The sequence below is a fragment of the Cyprinus carpio genome, chromosome A18, assembly GCF_018340385.1.
Source record: "Cyprinus carpio isolate SPL01 chromosome A18, ASM1834038v1, whole genome shotgun sequence".
NCBI classification, from domain to species: Eukaryota; Metazoa; Chordata; class Actinopteri; order Cypriniformes; family Cyprinidae; genus Cyprinus; species Cyprinus carpio.
The window spans coordinates 5,266,133-5,284,801 of record NC_056589.1 but is presented as its reverse complement, the minus strand read 5'-3'; the positions used below and the strand labels follow the sequence as shown (position 1 = coordinate 5,284,801).

Below are 18,669 nucleotides of genomic sequence, written 5' to 3'. Positions count from 1 at the left end.
GTTTGTAATAATTGAGATTTGGGAAAATTTAGATGTTTTTGAAAGAAGTTGCTGCCTGATATTTTTTGTGCAAGCTGTGAAAGTAGACTGTAAAATATATATATTTTAAATAATTAAAAAAATATATAATAACAGTCTTTAATGTCAATTTTGATCAAGCAAGCACACTTACTCAATAAAAGTATTATTTTCTTCCTTTCTTTTTTCAACTTACCAAAATGTTTGAATGGTCACAGTTTCCACAAAAATATTAAGCAGCAAAAACTCTCTTTAACACTGATAATAATGAGAAATATTTCTTGCGTATTAGAATGATTTCTAAAGGATCATGTGACCCTGAAGATTGGAGTAATGATGCTAAAAATACAGCTTTGTGTCACAGAAATGAATTACAATTTACATTATATTCAAATAGAAAATAGCTTTAAATTTTAATTTGTAATAATACTTCATAATATTACTGTTTTACATCAAGTCAATGCATCCTTGATAAGCATAAGAGCCTTCTTTCAAGAAACCGTACTTATTCCAAACGTTTTTTGACAGTCAGTGTACATTATCTGCAATGTATTTGGACACTTTAGCCACATAATTTATTACACAAAATTTCAAACATTAATTTTGCAGGAAATATAGCACAAGTATAGTTTTCAAGCAAACCAATTTGAAATGACAAAACAATGTACAGTCAAAGATATTGTGGCACTTTGTGGTTGTGGCTGTCTGTGGTTACTCTGCTAGGACAGTGGTTCTCAGACTGGCAGGTTGTAGACCACTTCAATAGTAAAACCAAAACTGTGGACCACATCAAACCATCAAAAAAAAAAAAAAAAAACCCTATTATATATACAGAAAGTCTCGAAACCCCTTGCACAACCTGCAAAAACTTTAAAAATTTAAAAAAAAAAAAAAAAAAAAAAAAAATAAGAGAGCTCATACTAAATGCATGTTATTTTTTATTTAGTACTGTCCTGAGTAAGATAATGTCCAGAAGGAAACAAGATGCTTTAAGAGTTGGGGGGTGAAAACTTTTGAACACGATGAAGATGACCAAATTTTTCTTATTTTGTTGAAATATAATTTTTTTCCATTTAGTTCTGCCCTTCGTAAGCAACAGAAGATACTTGTATGTTTCCCGGAACACAAATTGAGTACATACCTTGATCTTCAAATTCCAAAAGTTTTCACCCCCCCCCCCAGCTCTTAATGCATCTTGTTTCCTTCTGGAGCATCAGTGAATGTTTTGAACCTTTTTTAATAGTTGTGTTTGAGTGCCTCAATTGTCCTCAGTGTGAAAAGATGGATCTCAAAATCATACAGTCACTGCTGGAAAGGGTTCAAATATGCAGAGATGCTGGAAAACTGAAGAATCTGCAGGACCTTAAAGATTTTTCTGAAGAGCAGTTCTCAGTTTAACTGTTCAGAACAAACAAGGGACTCATGAACAACCATCACAAAACAGAAAGACAGTCGTGGATCATCAGGTAACCACACACCGTATTAAGAACCAAGGGTTCCCAAACTTTTGAATGGGGTTATTTTAATAATTTAAGCTATTTTTTTGTCTTGTGGACTAAATGTAAACATCTTTTATGTACAATATCTTACTCAGGACAGTACTAAATAAAAAATAACATGCATTTAGTATGATCTCTCTTATTTTTTGAAAATTATTCACATTTTCACAGATTCTGCAAGGGGTGCACAAACTTTCGAGCCCCACTGTACCATATTATAGATGTTATGATTATTTCAAACTAAGAGCTGCATTGTAAACATAACTATTTGCCAAACCACAGCTTGAAATCCACTGTATTAGCAAACCTGTCAGAACTTGAAGGAAGCGGTCTTAAAAGTGAAGTTAGTTCTGGGACAAACAAGAAAAATCATTTATTAGCTAATGCAATGGCATTAAGATGTCTTATATGGATCAATGTACATTTAATGTTAGGGGTGCACAGTTCTCTAAATCTCAAAAGAATAAGAAAATTAATATATGGACCAAATCATAAATAAAACCTGTATAAGAACATGCATTAACTGTTCATAATGGTACCTGTTCCTGATCACAATGTAAAGGTGTAGTCTGGGGAAAGGTTATTGACAGGGAGAGGGTGTAATAATAACTGTATTAGTTTTAGTAACATATTAAACTCACCACAGGGATACATGATGCGCGCGCGCAGAGAGAGAGAGAGAGAAAACAAACGAGAAAGAGACAGAGGGGGGAGAAAAGCAACTTCCATCTAAAGTTTGTCGGAAGTGAATGTTTGGGAGAAAACGCCAATATGGGGACTTGAGGCAGCAGCGCGTCTGTCTCTCTGTGATCGTTTGGGGGCCACGAGCAGCGATTCTCACCCTGCGCTTAAACCACAGCACAAACCAGTCACCCGACCCCCGGGACCAGCGCTCGGATCACCGCAGGACACGTAACGTTTAGAGGAATATGTGATTTTCTCACGCTCGGTTGAATGTGTAGCTGTATCGGGGGACGCGCGTCATTCCCGATCCAAGGCGGATGATGGAGAGGAACTACCCGAGCCCCAGCTTCACAGAGCCGGTCAGCGCGGCGGCTCAGAGCCCGGGCTGGGCCTACAAACCCAGGTACGAGAGGGCGGGTCACCTCCCGAAGAAAACTCCGGTGATGGAAGGCCTAGCGAAAGACACACACACATATATGCACACACGTAAAAGTGTCAAGACACATATAAAGGTAGTTTTAACGGAGTTAATGCGTTTATCTCTGCAGTCATAGACCGTGTTGATGTGCATCTGCTGAATCACCTTTAAACCCGCACTGCACTTAAACACTTATGCATAATAATTATTCATTTTTAGTGTATGTTTTGCCAATGAATCATAAGAAAGTGCAGGTTAAGGACCGTGTTGGCTTGTTGTTTCCTATCTAATCTTGCACAGCAGTCAGAATGTCTTTGCGGACATTGAGAAGGTTTGTAAACAATTGATCGATCAGTGTTGCAGAAGGGCCACGTGTCTGCAACTTTACACAGCGACTTGTTTAAGTCTGTCACTGATTTGCATTAAACCTGTACACGTATGGCGCTAATGCATAATGTTAATATGCATGAATTGCTTCCCTTTATCAGGCCATGATGTCAGATGTACTATTTTCAAATCATTTATTCAGTGTGGCATATTAAAATTGCATTTAAGTGCAAAACAGGGTAGCCAGAACACTAGTTTTTAAGACTTGCATGTGTCTGACTGTGGACAGGTAACTAACATCTGGTTGACACATTATAACTGACACACTTCTACAGTTAAGCAACCTTATTTTTTGGAAATTCCTATTAAGTGTGTAATGCATAGAGTCATAAAGATTTGAAGTCTGTTCAGTAGTTGCATTTACTGTCTTTCTTTTACATTAAATCATCAACTTTCACTTGCAGTTTAACTTGGAGTAAGCCACCAGTGATGGACTCTAAATTTTGGTTTTGCTGCCACACTGTGCTAGTTAGTTTGCTGACTGTGCTACTAACTGAAATAGAGCCATTGATAGGAATCCAACAGACTAAAACTAGCTGATGGATATTCACTCTGTTAGTTTATGCAAGGTCTGTACAGACATCCACACTGAAACCATCAAAATCAGCCGGGAAACAAACCCAAATGAATCTCCCCAGCTGTGACATTTTACTTACGCAGATGTTTATTTGGCAAAAATATATAATGCAGACTTTCCTCTGTTTAGCAAGAGATGTGGCATTGCTAAAATCAAAACAGACAAACTAACCAAATAAAATAGTTTCCATATGTTTTCTTTGACATCTTTCTATTGTCTTTGTAGTTTGTTCCTTTTTGTCTCATTAGCTGTGAAGTATAAATAGCACGTTTAAAATGATGATGATATATTATGACAGAAAACTTGTATATATCAGTATAAATATGCACATACAAGATACAACTAACCAATCTATGCAACTACTTCTAGCCTATTACATACACTACTACTTCCAAACTAGTGTGCATCACAGAAAACTTGAGTAAAATCTGCTATTATGTCTGAAATAGTTTGTTTTTGTTATGCTAAATAGTTTTGAGTTGCGCGAACATGTACAGTAAACACCTCTAGAATATGTTACGTGTGAAGATACTGTTTATCTCAATTGAAGATTTAAGATCTTTGCATGAGCTCAAGGTTGTGGTTGGATTTTTAAATGTACAAAATATAATGCCTAAAGGTGGCCTTTTTACTTTCTAGTTCTAGTTATGGTTCTACACAGTTGGACTCTGAGCTCCTCCAGCGGCAGACCTTTGCCTCTAGTCACCAGCCTACATTTACCACCACCCACCATCCCACAGGTGAGCTAGAGGTTCAGGCTGTAATGGGATATAGCCTAGATACTCCTTGAAGTCATTGACAGCCTGTTGTCTGTCTGTGGTATCTCTCTCTTAGAAGTGTTTGACTCAAATCAGCACAGCACCGCCAGTAGCAACACTTCTGAATCATCAGTCATGAACTTCCTCTCCGCTATTGAATCTAGAGGCCTTCAGGCTGGACCTGCTGGCTCGACTCTTCTCCCTTCATTTAGAAGCCCATCCTGGCAAACTGGTAAATATGTATTAGGTCTCTAATTTAGAGGAACCACTGAGGTTTTTTCTGCACCATCTTATCAGTGATAATTGGACTCATAGTTTCTCAGCTGCCAGTGATCCTTAAAGGGTTAGTTCACCCAAAAATGAAAATAAGCTTGTTTTACTCACCCTCGAGGCATCCTAGGTGTTCTTCTTTCAGATGAATTCAGTCGGTGTTATATAAAAAATTGTCCTGGCTATTCCAAGCTCTATCATTGCAGTCAGCGGGTGTTGCAGTTGAACAGTCCAAAATAAATCAAACAAATCCGTAATAAAAACATGCCGCATACACCTCAAATAGCTCAATAAAGGCCAACAAAAGCCTCCTGTAGCAAATCCATGTGTTTTTGTTAGAAAAATATCCATATTTCAAACATCATAAACACTTTTCTTTCACTTTTGGTATCTGTCATATACGGAAGCCATTGCGGCGGACCGCGTAAGACGTCGGCGTTGAGTGATTAGTGACGAATGTGGAGAGAGAACAAAACAAAATGCCGGTCACAAATTAGAAGTACAAAACGAGGATTTGCAAAGAAAAATGTTGGAGGAATTTGATATAAACCAAGAGTAGACTTGTTTTCCTTTGCTAAAGTAAGGAAACTTTGCTTCCTTTGCTCCTATAAACAAACTCGCGAGACTAGCATATCTCAGAACTGTGTGCTGCGTGTACATCCTGCGTCATCCGCTGGAACGGGTTTCACGTATGACAGATACCGGAAGTGAGATAAAAGTGTTTATTACTTTTGTAATATGGATATTGTTCTTAGAAAAACGCATGGATACACTATAGGAGGCCTTTATTTACCCCACGGAGCTGTGTGAGGCACGTTTTATTTTAGATGGGCGCGCTTTATTTGATAACTTGTGGACTATTCAACTACAACACCCGCTGACTGCAATGATAGAGCTTGGAATAGCCAGGACAATTTTTTATATTACTCTGACTGGATTCGTCTGAAAGAAGAACGTCATATACACCTAGGATGCCTCGAGGGTGAGTAAAACAGTCTAATTTTCATTTTGAAAAAAAAAACACAATCTAATTTTCATATTGGTGAACTAACCCTTTAAAGGGTCATGAAGTAGATAGTTGGGGTTATATGAAATAAATTAGTTGATGGTAGGAAAAAATTAATAAAATGTAATTTCCCCTATGTTCCATACGGAGCCCCGCACATGGCATGCAAGAAAAAATTAATAAATTGTGCGCACAATTTACTAATTCGTTCCCTCAATGTGCTAAAACGTACACACGTTTACTATTGCGTTTCCTTGATTTACTATTGCGAACCCAATATTAACCAAATCCACCTCACGATTAAGCAAATCGATTTACACATAAATTGAGTGAACGAATTAAAATCGTAAATCGTGTGCACGATTTAGCAAATCGAGGGAACGAATTAGTAAATCGTGCACACAATTTATTTATTTTTTCTTGCATGCCATGTGCGGCTCCGTAGTTCCATGTATTAATAGGTCTTTATTTAGTATTTCATGAACATTTTCCTCCCTCCCTTAAAATTAAATAGGCCATTTTTGCTGCCCGGCCTTTAAGACTGTTTTATAAACTCCCTCTTTGCATGTGAAATTAATTAGCGCATTGCTGCACTTACACACAGGCTGCAGTTATGTTGTTGTATCTATTATAGTTGCACTTTTCCATCCTTCAATAACAGTCTCATAGCAAAATCTGTATCACATTGTGACACATTCACAAAACCGTTCTGGCTGAAATGCACCACTAAAACTCTTACAGTCAGACTGAAAGAATCAGGTTCATTGTTTCTGCTGTTTGTGGTGTTTAATAATAATAGCATCACTCCTGCGTTCTGCTTTTCATCTCACTGTAACTGGGCATGCTGTTTCCAAACACTGAAATAGCTGAATGAAGGTTAGTTTTTGCTGGCTAGTTTCTTAAGATGGTCTGTTTGGACTGAGGAAAGTTACAGTTTAAATGGCACAATGAACACTTTTATCTCATAAGATCAAGGAAGGATTTGATTCCTCATGATATGAGCCCCTTAAGTGTTATGGTAATAGAAAGTGGCATTTTAGTGCAAAAGGAAATTGGTTTAGAGATGACATGTAATTTAAATGCTGCCTGCAGTGCGTCAAACTTTTATTTTTTTCTGCTATAGGTGCAAACTCTTCAACAGAACTTTATCTCACCGGAGCCCTGCATCCATCAGGAACGTTCCCGACGCCTTCTGCGCTCTCATCCTACCAGCATCCTAGTGCCTTTCCTACCAGAAGTTTCACCACTACATCAGCACCTGCTAATCAGGACAGCACTTTCAGCTCTTCAAATGGTCTGCTATCCCCTAATGACCCTCTGCTGCAGCTCAAATCCTCCCAGTACACTGTGCCAACTGCGCTTGCTTTTGGTGGTACGTCTCTAGGGGCTGGCTTGCCACCCCAGTCCTCCACCTATCGTTCAGCACAAGAGTCAGCCCCACACCTCCTTCAGCCTCAGTTCAGCCTGCTGTCCACATCCTTGGGCAGCACACAGCAAGCCCCTCAGCCTTACGGTGGCCCGGTTTTCTCAGGCTCCATTGAACGAGCACTTCAGCGTGAATGTAGTGTGATCAAGCACCACCAACGGCCTTCTAGCACCCAGCCAGTTCAGGAGCAGCTGGCTAGCGGTGCTCAGCACTCCTTACAGGGTTACTTGCATGACGAGAGTGACGTTTCATATCAACAGGACCCTTCACCGCATACACCCGTACCCTGTAGTCCTGCGGGCGACCCTTCATCCCTAAATGGCACCACACAACAGAAGACAGCTTCTCAAACTCAGGCCTATGCTTCTTCTGCCCCCTCCCCTGGGTTTTCCAGCTCATCTGGAGTAAAGCTTAAAGACATTTCTTCCAAAATGGCTCAACATCCCGGTGAGAACACAGACACTCAAGCACAGGCAAGCCCTCCAGGCATGCAGCCGCAGAGCTACTCCTCCCCAGCCCAAAATCAAAGCTCAGTAATCGCTAGCCAGTCACAACCGTACACATCCACGCAGCTTCCAGGCCTGGTCTCCGTTAGTGCCTCGCACACTTATATCACATCTCAAAGCCCATCAAGCAACCTCAGCCAAACACAAGGCTTCTCTTCTAGTTTGCCTGAGAAGCTTCCTTCGATTTACAAGACACTCCCGTCATTTGCTAGTCAATCTGAAGCTGAGACATCTGTGAGCCAGTCTCTTATTTATTCTTCTAGTCAGCAGCAGGATTTGCCGCCTGCGGGAAACAGGGAAGGGTATGAGACACAGGTGCAAACTCTTTGCATGGGAAATCCTTCTCAAAGCTATTCTTCCAGCCACTCTCAGGGCCTGCCAACCATTAGTTTCTATACCCAGGGGCCGACATCTGCTAGCATAACTTTGCAGAACTATGTGTCAAGTCAATCCCTAACCCCCATCCCTTCCTTCTCACCCAGTCGTGCCAGAAGTTTATCATCCACTAACCCAGGACAGGACTATATCTTAATGCATTCTTCTTCTGGTACCAAAACAGACAGTGCCCTTTTACAGCAGAAGTACTTGTCATCTGTCCACTCATCAACCTCCTCTCCCGCCACACACACCCAAGCCTTACCAAACAACCAGACCTCGGTTGAGTTAAAACCACATCAACAAGATGAACGAATGTTTCTTTCCTCAAAAGAAGGCTCTGAAGAGCTTCCTCTCGAGGATGTACAGGCACTACAGAAAGGCGCTATGGTGACCTCCCCTCAAACCCTTTCAGCCCACGAAGTTGGAGCACAGAACAACATAAAAAATGACGTTTATGTAGTTTCCAAAATGGAAGACAGACACAACACCCAAAGTGTCATTCGTAGTAACTCCCGAACGGAGGAGCAGATCCTTACACATTTTGAAACCACAAAGGAGCTTGCTACCAGTGCCAATACTTCCTCTGACCCCAAGAGTAACCCTTTGTTGATGCACACCACCCATGCACCCTTGAGTGCCGACCAGCTGAAACAGCACCCTCTACTTCTGAAAGGGGCCAGTTCTCAGCAGCAGAACCTTCAGGGTCAGATTATCAGAGTTCACCCGACAGATCCCAGACACCTGTCTGAGGACCAAACACAGTTCATTAGAGTTCCCAGTGCCCAGGTTCTCCTTGATCCCACTCACATGATCGTTCTGCAACAGCCTGTACTAACCTCAGGCCAGAATCAGACCACGCAGACTATGTACATGCAGTCTGTACCAGTCCAGTATCTCCAAATGAATAGCGACACTGTTAATTTGACCATTAATCGGCATCACAACCAGCAAGTTGTCTCTCACCAAGTGCCCAGCTCAACAGAGTCCACTAAACAGAACCCAACAAAAAAAATCAACTTCAACCAGTCAAATCCTCATGATGCAAAGCAGAACTTTACTCTCAGTTCTGTATGCTTTCCTGACTCCATGCTATTGGCAGATGAGAGGAACATACTCTCAAATGTTGATGACATTCTTGCTGCTACCGCAGCCGCCTGTGGCGTCACACCACAGGACTTTGTCAAATCCACGTCATCTGATGCCGACTTGTCATCGGTAGCCAACCCTGTAGACTCCAAGTGCAATTTTCAGTCAGCTGAGAACAGACTTGATAGTTTCCCATCACAGCATATGATAATCGCTAACTCACAAGCCATGACTATAATTGGTGCTCAAACAACATACTCCAAATATGAAACAGAGGGACACCAAGCGTTTACACTCTCAAACTCTAATAACCAACCAGAGGTAACACACAACTCTGCACAACAAATATCTGACAAGGTAGCAAACACTCATGAGAAAAACAATGTGTTACCTAAGGGACATTTTGTAAACTCTAGCCATGGCTCTGCTTTGAATACTAATGGACTTGTTATTAGTAATACAACCTCCTCTGACTTTCAGTTGGGTGGCCAGGAGCAAAGTCAATCAGGACATCAGAATACTGAAAATGTATCAAATAATATAAGCCAGCCGAAGATATTGAAAGGCCTTAAAACCGATGATAGTCCTAGTGAGCATCCTACAGATGGCCTTCCAAAAAAACGACCCAGATCAAAGGGTTCATCAAAGCAGTCTGTTGAAGATGAAAATGGTCAACCCAAATCTCAGAAGAGAAGCACACAACGTCAGAATTCACGTGCCAGTGAGGTGAGTTCAACTTCCACCTCAGAGGTTTCAAATGATAGCTACCAACAGCAGGAGAGAATGTGTCAGAAGTTACGAGAGGTTGAAGAAAAACAGCCAGAGGTTAAAACTGGATTCTTGGGTTCCTTCCTGGACTTTCTAAAATCTGGATCCAGACAAAACCTATCATCTCCACAGATACGGTCGCCCAATCGCACTAGAAAGCCTTCGGCCTCCAAGAGGCCTCCTAATCCATTACTTATTCCCTTTAAACCTCCCCTTCCTTCAACCCCATTGATATCTCCAGATCCTCAAAGTGTCATTTCTACAAAGCGACTTGATGAAGAGCTCCAGAGGAACCTGGAAACACTGCCATCGTTTTCCTCTGATGAAGACGATTCAGTGGGGAAAAACCAAGATCTTCAAAAGAGCATCACTTCTGCGCTGTCATCTTTAGATGAGCCCTCAGACAAAAAGCACAAGTTCGGTATGAAAGACATTTTCTTTCATAATTCATAATAAACATGTCTAAATCATAATATTATAATATAATGTTTAGGAGAGCTTCAAGGACTGTATGTAAAGGTAAAAGCATGTTGTTGCTTAGTAATCGATTTTTTTTAATAAATCACTCACATTTAGGTATTATGACAACCCTAGTTCATCCTCTCCTGTTTCAACATAAACCTTCAGGTGACAATACAAAGCAACTTCAGCCCTCCAGCACACAGCCTACTGATGCCAAGCCACAGGACCAACAGACTGCTGTACAGAAGATGTCTGCAGAGGAGTTACTGAAGGATGTGCCTCCAGACAAGCTAGCTGTTCAACTGAACTCAGTTGCTATCGAGGGCCTGATGGACGAGGAGCTGTCAGATAGTGGAGGGGAGGGCATGTACCGGGAGCGAGACTAGTAATTAGTAAAAAAAAAGGATATAGAAATGCTGGGACTTTTATGAGCCTGTTGAAGTCAACATAAAATCAACCTTTACTTGCATGTTCCAGTTCGTATTGTGCCAGTTTTTTGTGGACGTTGTTTCTAAGAAAGAAAATGCCTGTCTTTGTAACCCGTTCACCTAGGGTGCATGGGATATTGCTTTCTGATATGGAACAACCACTTGCATGATCCAGTCCAATTAAATATGCCATTTAGTTAAATAATAATTCAGTAACACTTTAGTTTAGGGACCAATTCTCACTATTAACTAGTTGCGTATTAGCATGCATATGACTAGCAAACTGGTTGTTTATTAATACTTATAAAGCACATATTAATGCCTTATTCTGCATAACCATATTTTAGATCACTTAATCCAACCCCATACCTAAACTTAACTACCTTACTAACTATTAATAAGCAGCAAATTAGGTGTTTATTGAGACAAAAGTCATAGTTAATAGTGAGAATTGGTTGCCAAACTCAAGTGTTGGCATAATTCATATTATGGAGCCAAATGGCATTTCATGTTGACTCTAAATTGATGAAATCACATAATGTGACGTATCATTTGTGGCTGAGCAGCTATCGATGTTTTCACCCGCCTCCTGTCAATTATAAGAGACATAGAGCAGACTCTGTCTGTGTTTAATCAAAGCCTTCGTCTCTTTTAAACCTTTGATGTGTTGTGTTTTGGGTGTAGATCACACTGAAGGTGGGAGTCGAACCACCAGCCATCTGGAAGGTGCAGAAAGCCCTGCTGCAGAAGTTTGTACCGGAGCTCAGGGACAGGAAACGAGTCTTCTTTGCCACAAACAGTGTAAGTGGCAATACAAAATGTGCCAACATAGTGTGATTCACACGGGTATCTCAAAATACTTTGAACAACAGGCAGTGTCTTATCCTTTTTTTTTATGCAGTATTTGGGGTACTTTGGTGATGCTAAGTCCATGTACAGGAGAGTACATGTCAAATTTCTTGATACTGTCAACAAGCGGGAGTATGTTCGAGTCTGCAGCAGGAAACCACGATGCAAGCCCATGCATTCAATGAGGTACAGACTGTATCGGTCTTACTCTATTAGTGAGAATTCAGCTAATGAAGAAACAACTGTTATTGTTTTTTTTGGCCTGATTTTAAATATGTGGTTAGAAAGTAATGTTTACAAACAGATTTCAGTCTTTCCTCATTTGTGGGCTGTACGTGTACGCGCTGTGCGTAGGACATTATCAAGATGGCTTAACGTCAGGCTGAAATGAAAATTCACCTCATCTATTTATTTAAATGTATATTATAGGTCTTATTTTAAACAGGTTATCCATGCATGTTTCATTTTTAACATATGTTTGACATCGTAAAGTGTAATAAAAATGTAATTATTGGATCTTCTTTTTGGTGACACATTCAGGTTTTCTCACATTCATCAGCCTCCATCTAGTCAACAACCGATGCACAGAACCATAATCGATAATCCGTTACACTCTGATGTACATCACAATATGGAAGAAAAAATCAGTCGCTACTTTGGAGACATTGGTGTCACCTGTCCTGTTTATGCCCTCTATCAGTTATAAATGTGTAACTCAATACAGATGAGTTTTTGCTTTCTTCACTAAAATGTCAAGCTGAGCCACAGGCCTCTATTGTGCAGTCCCACTCAGCCAAATATTTTTCCATGGAACATCAATCTCCTGCCAGTGTGTTTGAAATCTTCAACATCAAACTGATCCCACACATTACTCTGTTCCAGCCAGCTAGCACAAAATTCACAGTATTTCACTTTCTGTCAAAACCGTTCCCTTGTTGACTACACTATTGATAATCTACGTATTGCAAATAACATTCATTTATTTATTTGTTGTTCCCAGAGGCTCTCAGGCTAAAGCTGTTCTGGCCCAACGATTCACTGCGGTGTCTGTGTCGGACTCTCCCACGCAGAAAACAACACAACAGAGAGCTCTAGCAAAACCCAGACCCAAGCAGCCGAAAGCCAAGGCTGAACCGCCGCCTAAAAAGAGAAAGAAATGGAAAGAAGAGTTCACGACATCTCCCTCCGACTCCTCACCGGAGGCTGTGAGCGAGGATGACGGTGAGAACGTGTGACCTTGTTGTGTTAAAATGTGCATCTGTGCACATCAGTGTTAGTTTTTGAACTAACTGATGCGCTCAAAACTCCGCACACTAAGGACATCTGCTGGATAAAGCTGCGTAAATGCAACAAGAACACAGCAGGAATTTGTTATGCAAAGACACGTTCTGCAAAGTGTAATCAAAAATGTTAATAAATAGCATTAAAAATAAATTATAATTCATGTTATATTGTAGCACTTGTTTTGTGTACATTCCAACAGATGGAATTTTATGAAATGTATATAAAATTTGACTATTCTAAAACTGACAATTTCACTTACAGCCATACATTTAATACTAGCATCAAACCACTAATAGTCACTGAATTTCTTCTAATTAGAATGATTTAAAATATTTCAGGTTGTAGTGGCTAATATTTTCTTGCACCCTAATTTCTCATGGTGGGGGTCAGTAAGATCAGTCTGTATGTTGCTGTTGTTCCACACTCATCCATTGTCCAATCCCATATATCCCCATCTTAGAGTTTACGCCTCCGGTTCCATTCGCCTCGCGTTTCCTGAACACCAGAACAATGAAGGAGACCTTTAAGAGCTTTGTTGAGCTGCTGATCAGCATAGCACTGGACGGGGACGTCATGAACGCGCTAGAGCGTGAGAACGGTGAGAAGTCGAGGATCAAACCGTTTGATTTGTAACAGGAGTGTTAAGTAGTGGCACATGGTGAAGCTGACCTTTGTGGTTGATCTGGTCCTGCATTCAGACGAGCTGCTGCTGCCTCACATGAAGAGGGTGGACGGAATGATCACAGACAACAGGCGGAGGCTGCTGCCCAAACTGCGCATGGGTCAGATCTTCAAAGTGAGTCAGTGATATCACAGTCCTGCTTCAGCTCACAATAATAATCACGTTTAACACCCTGACTAATAGCTTCTGTTTTTTGTTTTTTTGCGGGGAAGGGTGAATTTAAGGAATGCTTCAGCCAAAAATGAAAATCTGCTGAAAATGTACCTACCCTCAGGCCATCCAAAATGTAGATGAATTTGTTTCTTCATTGGAACAGATTTGGAGAAATTTATAATTTCGTCATTTCTTCACCAATGGATGCTCTGCAGTGAATGGGTGCCGTCAGAATGAGAGTCCAAACAGCTGATAAAAAATCACAATAATCCACAAGTGATCCACATCACTCAGTCCATCAATTTGTTTGTAAGAATCCATCAAGACATTTTTAACTTCAAACTGTTGCGAGTCCTCTGTCCATAATATTGAGGTCTCCCGTCTTGTCTGAATCAGGAGAGAAAGTTTGAATGATGGATTTGTTTCTTACAAACATGCAGCTTTTCTCTTCACAAGATGTTAACTGATGTTCTGGAGTGGTGTGGATTATTGTGATGTTTTTATCAGCTGTTTGGACTCTCATTCTGACGGCACCCATTCACTGCAGAGCAACATTTCTCCAAATCTGTTCCAATGAAGAAATAAAACTAATCTACATCTTGGATGGCCTCAGGGTGAGTACATTTTCAGGTAAACTATTCCTTTAAAACCAACTAGTTGACTAGTAATTAAAATAACCCACCAACCTGACATTTTGTTAAAAATACATTTGATAGACATAGAGTTTTGTAGGCTTGCTGAGTTTGACACAGAAATGTTGGAATGTGCGTTCAGACTGATGAAGATATGTGCATGTAAACACAGACACTGTGCTTGCTTATGATTTCAGGATGTGTTTTTAATGCATGTTACTTTGTCCGGCAGAATGCATTAGACAGCTTGCCTGAGCTGTCCGTGGTGACCGAGCTGAAAACAGACTGCGAGACTCCCGTTTTTAAAGTCAGGTTAAGTGGGAGGGCTTACAACAGGAAAACCATGAAGCCCTCCAAATCGCCCTGCAAACTTCCCCTGGTGAGAACTGCAGGTCTAAGCAGTACAAGTGTTACTAATACAAATATCCTGATAACAACTAGTTACATTTTTTTGACCACTAGGAGGTATACCATACTGGCTTTTAGGTCACTGTAAATAGACAGTTCAAGTCTTTATTTCTCTGTTTTTCCCACACGATCAGGAATACACAGTGGATCAGCAGAAAACAAAGTGGTTTTCCCTGTATCACTCTCTACAACACTATAAGTACCACACATACCTGATGTGTATGGAGGAGGTGAGGCATTAACGTGTTTGTTTGTGTGCGGTTTTGGATGGATAACCAATCTACTAGTCCTTGCTGACAAGCTCTAGGAATCTTTGAAAGCATCTTGTTTTGACTAGCGGTGTTCACATCAGTATCAGCTCTGACGTGTCTGGTTTTATCCTCAGTGGTAAAATACTCCAGCTCACACTGTTTGCTTAAGCAAAATAAGACCTGAACGTTGGCCTAGCGCAAGGTTTCCCAAACGTTTTGTCGGCTGGAACCCCTTAGACATGAAATATTTACATGAGGCACCCCCAGAGATTTTAAATTAATATTTTTTTATAAAATAACTACACATTTGCATATTCAAAGTTCTCTGATGTTGGTTAATGGTAAAATGATACAGATTAAATGTTTAATTTATTATTTATTTTTATTTAATTTATTATTTTATAATGCATTATTGTTATGTATTATTTATTTTATATTATATTGTAATTTTTTTCATATATATCTCATATTGCTCCTGCTGAAAACAACAAAAGACTTCTTTCAGGGTCTTCATTAGTATTATTATTAGTTTTAACTAAATTAACTTCTAGTGTAAAATATCATCTTACACTAAGATTTAGCAATATTTACGTCTTCAATTATTCACTCTTAAACGTTCAATCCTTGAGCTTCTATCTTTTTTAAATTCTCAAACTGTTATTTTGGAGGAATGCTGGTGAAATCTTCTGTCCACAGAAATGTTGGAAATGATCTAAATGTGTAAATAAAGTGAACCAAGCGTGCACTGCATTCCCAAAATGCACGTTAAACTCGCAGAGCATACAAACTATTCTTATTTAATTAGCTTTTGATTTGATAATCACACTAAAGTATATTGCATTTTCTGTTTTATCTTGATTATTTATTATTTGTAATTTTACATTTGATTTAATAAATTATTAGCCTTTCATAAACTCATACCCCCTGCAGTTCCTTCACGTTGAGCTGTGGTGCTCATATGGGATATTTGGGATTGAATCTGGTTGAATCCACCGAACAACAAACTCAGAACACCCTAGACAGTGACATTTGTCTCTTTAGAAAATTACAATGTACTGTGTGTCCTGTGTTTCTTCAGTGTCTCTCTCTCATCAGATTCGGTTGTTGAAGTTGCGAGGTAAAGATCTGGGGCAGGAGGAGAAGGTTCAGACATGCATGTGCAATGGGACGTGGGTAGAGGGCCTGTTCGATCGCTTCGGGGAGCTTCTGACACAGGTGCAGCAGGCCTGCCTTTGAACAGAAGCCTAGATTATGCTGATAAACAAGCATATATGGGAATGAACCTGATGAACCTGCACTGATGAAGACAGACATCAGTACGAAGAGACTGCGAGGGTTTTAACAAATGGAAATAAACAGACCAAACGGTTGCCTTTTTCTGACATCCACAGAGACAATGGACTGTGCTTTTACATGAAACCCGCTTTAGCTGTAGTTGAGTATTGTCTGCGTCCTTTCCTCTTATCAATAAGGACCAGAATTGATCTGTTATGTGATACATGTGTCTTGCTGAGAACCTTCTTTGGTTTAAAAGAATAATATCAGTCTGTAATTGTGGTTTGGAGGGCTAGGTGATTATAAAAATAAGATTATACATAGATATATATGTAAAACATCCATTTTTACATCTGAATGCCAGATTTATATATGATAATGTACATTTTGTATAGACAGCTTGTTTGTCAGAGGATTCTCATGAGGTTATATAGAACACCTGATGTGCTTTTAAGACTCTGTTTATTATAACAGAGTTGGTGCAATTCTATTACTGCTTTTGTGATATTTTGTTACTTATATTTTTTTCCGAGATAAAAATCTCTTTATACTCTTGTCTTTTTTTTTCTCAAAACATTTCACAGATGTATTTTTCAGAAGGAAATACTGTTGTTATTTGTCATACATTTGTCGATAGCCTATACATTTATATGTCATATGCACATTGTATACTACATGGAGGAAGTTCCTTTATTTGGGGATTTTACAAGTTTGCCACCGTTTTGAATGAATTTACTGTGCCGACAGCATTGAAATTAGTTTTTCGCTTTTCAGGTGTAGCTGTGTTACACACTACAGAGTTTTTGCTGACATGTGAAAATAAATTTCCTATTATATGAGAACTTTGAGTGAGTACTTCATTTATAAATGATCGTCATTTGATGGATGAAAACATGGATATTTTAATGTAGCTGAAAGTCACTTTTTAAAAAATTTATTTTAAATCTCTTTCTGTCAGTTTGGTACCTTTTCATAGCAGTTTTGTCACTTAATGACTTATTAAATAACTAAAATCTCAACATCTAGCACTTTAACTTTAGGTCATGTGAATTAATGTGATAGTCCAAAATCATTTACACCTTCATGTTGTTCCAAATCTGAAATACTTTCTTTATCCTGTGAAAAAAAAAAAAATATATATATATATATATATTAGATATATATATATAATATATATATATATATATTATATATATATATATTAGGGCTGTCAAATGATTAATCACGATTAATCACATCCAAAATAAAAGTTTTGTCTTACATTATATATGTATGTGTACAGGGTATATTTATTATGTATATATAAATACACACACATAAATTATATATTTAGAAAATATTTACATTTATATACATTTATATATTTTATATTCTTATATTTTATATTATATATAAATATATTTAATATATAAACATAACATATTCTTCTTAAATATATACATGCATGTGTGTGTTTTTATATATACATAATAAATATACACAGTATACACACATATATTATGTAAACAAAACTTTTATTTTGGATGTGATTAATCGTGATTAATCATTTGACAGCCCTAATATATATATATATATATATATATATATATATATATATATATATATATATATATATATATATATATATATATATATATAGGCTATTTTGTAAAATATCTCAGTGTTTTTGTCCAATCAAAACTATTTGGTAACCAACATTCTTGAAAATATATTTTTTTGTGTTCTGCAGCAGATGAAAGAAAGTCGTACAGGTTTGAAAATTGCATGAGGGTGAGTAAATGACGACAGCATGTTTATTTTGATACGAAATATCCCTTTAAATTAACGTGTGTGCTTTTATTGCTACTGAGCATTGTTTTGTCTGAACGTTTGAGTCAACTTTAGATTTCCCTGCTATCAGCGCACTGCTATCAGTTCCCTGCTATTAGCGAAACCCCGTCACAGGGGTTCTTGACGTAGGCAAAACAAAGTCTGACGGTGTATGTTAGATAACGGGGAATCATAACAAGAAAAACATTTGAAAATGATAGTACTCGGCTACAGTATCACTTGACCTTATCAAACGCATCAAGCAGTTGTGTGGATTAAAACAGGAGGACTCTCTGGCAGTGGCAGTGAAAGTGTTTCTGCCACATGAGCCTCAAACAGGAAGTCATATTCTATGATGCTGCAGATTTCTAAGATGTGACCAGTGATTTATCACTCAGCATACTCACATAGCTCCACTAGGAGAGGCTGGTTAATCTTTAGCCTGTCTTTACACAACTTAACCTGATGAACTGTGAAGTGCATTGTCTGTGTGGTCTGAGAATTTAGAGCAACCAAATCAAGAACATCACATACAGTATGATATCTGATGCATCATTAGAAAACAATATGCCAAACCTTTTTTTTTTTAGACATGTTGCTTCATTACAAAAGGGAATGATTATATCTAGTAATCAAAATGCCATTTAATTCAAAC

At 38.8% G+C, this 18,669-nt stretch overlaps 1 protein-coding gene across 1 annotated transcript; it reads left to right on the top strand.

The window, feature by feature from the left end:
• Positions 1–2,089: 2,089 nt before the first annotated feature.
• On the top strand, positions 2,090–17,047 carry LOC109077491 (glutamine and serine-rich protein 1-like). The gene is given in 13 exon segments (XM_042774853.1): positions 2,090–2,604; positions 4,223–4,323; positions 4,418–4,573; positions 6,741–10,202; positions 10,409–10,674; positions 11,356–11,472; positions 11,573–11,706; positions 12,521–12,741; positions 13,265–13,402; positions 13,503–13,600; positions 14,504–14,650; positions 14,814–14,909; positions 16,026–17,047. Coding segments are annotated over 13 exon segments (5,163 nt in total). The 5' UTR covers positions 2,090–2,518; the 3' UTR covers positions 16,167–17,047.
• The last annotated feature ends 1,622 nt before the right edge of the window (positions 17,048–18,669 follow it).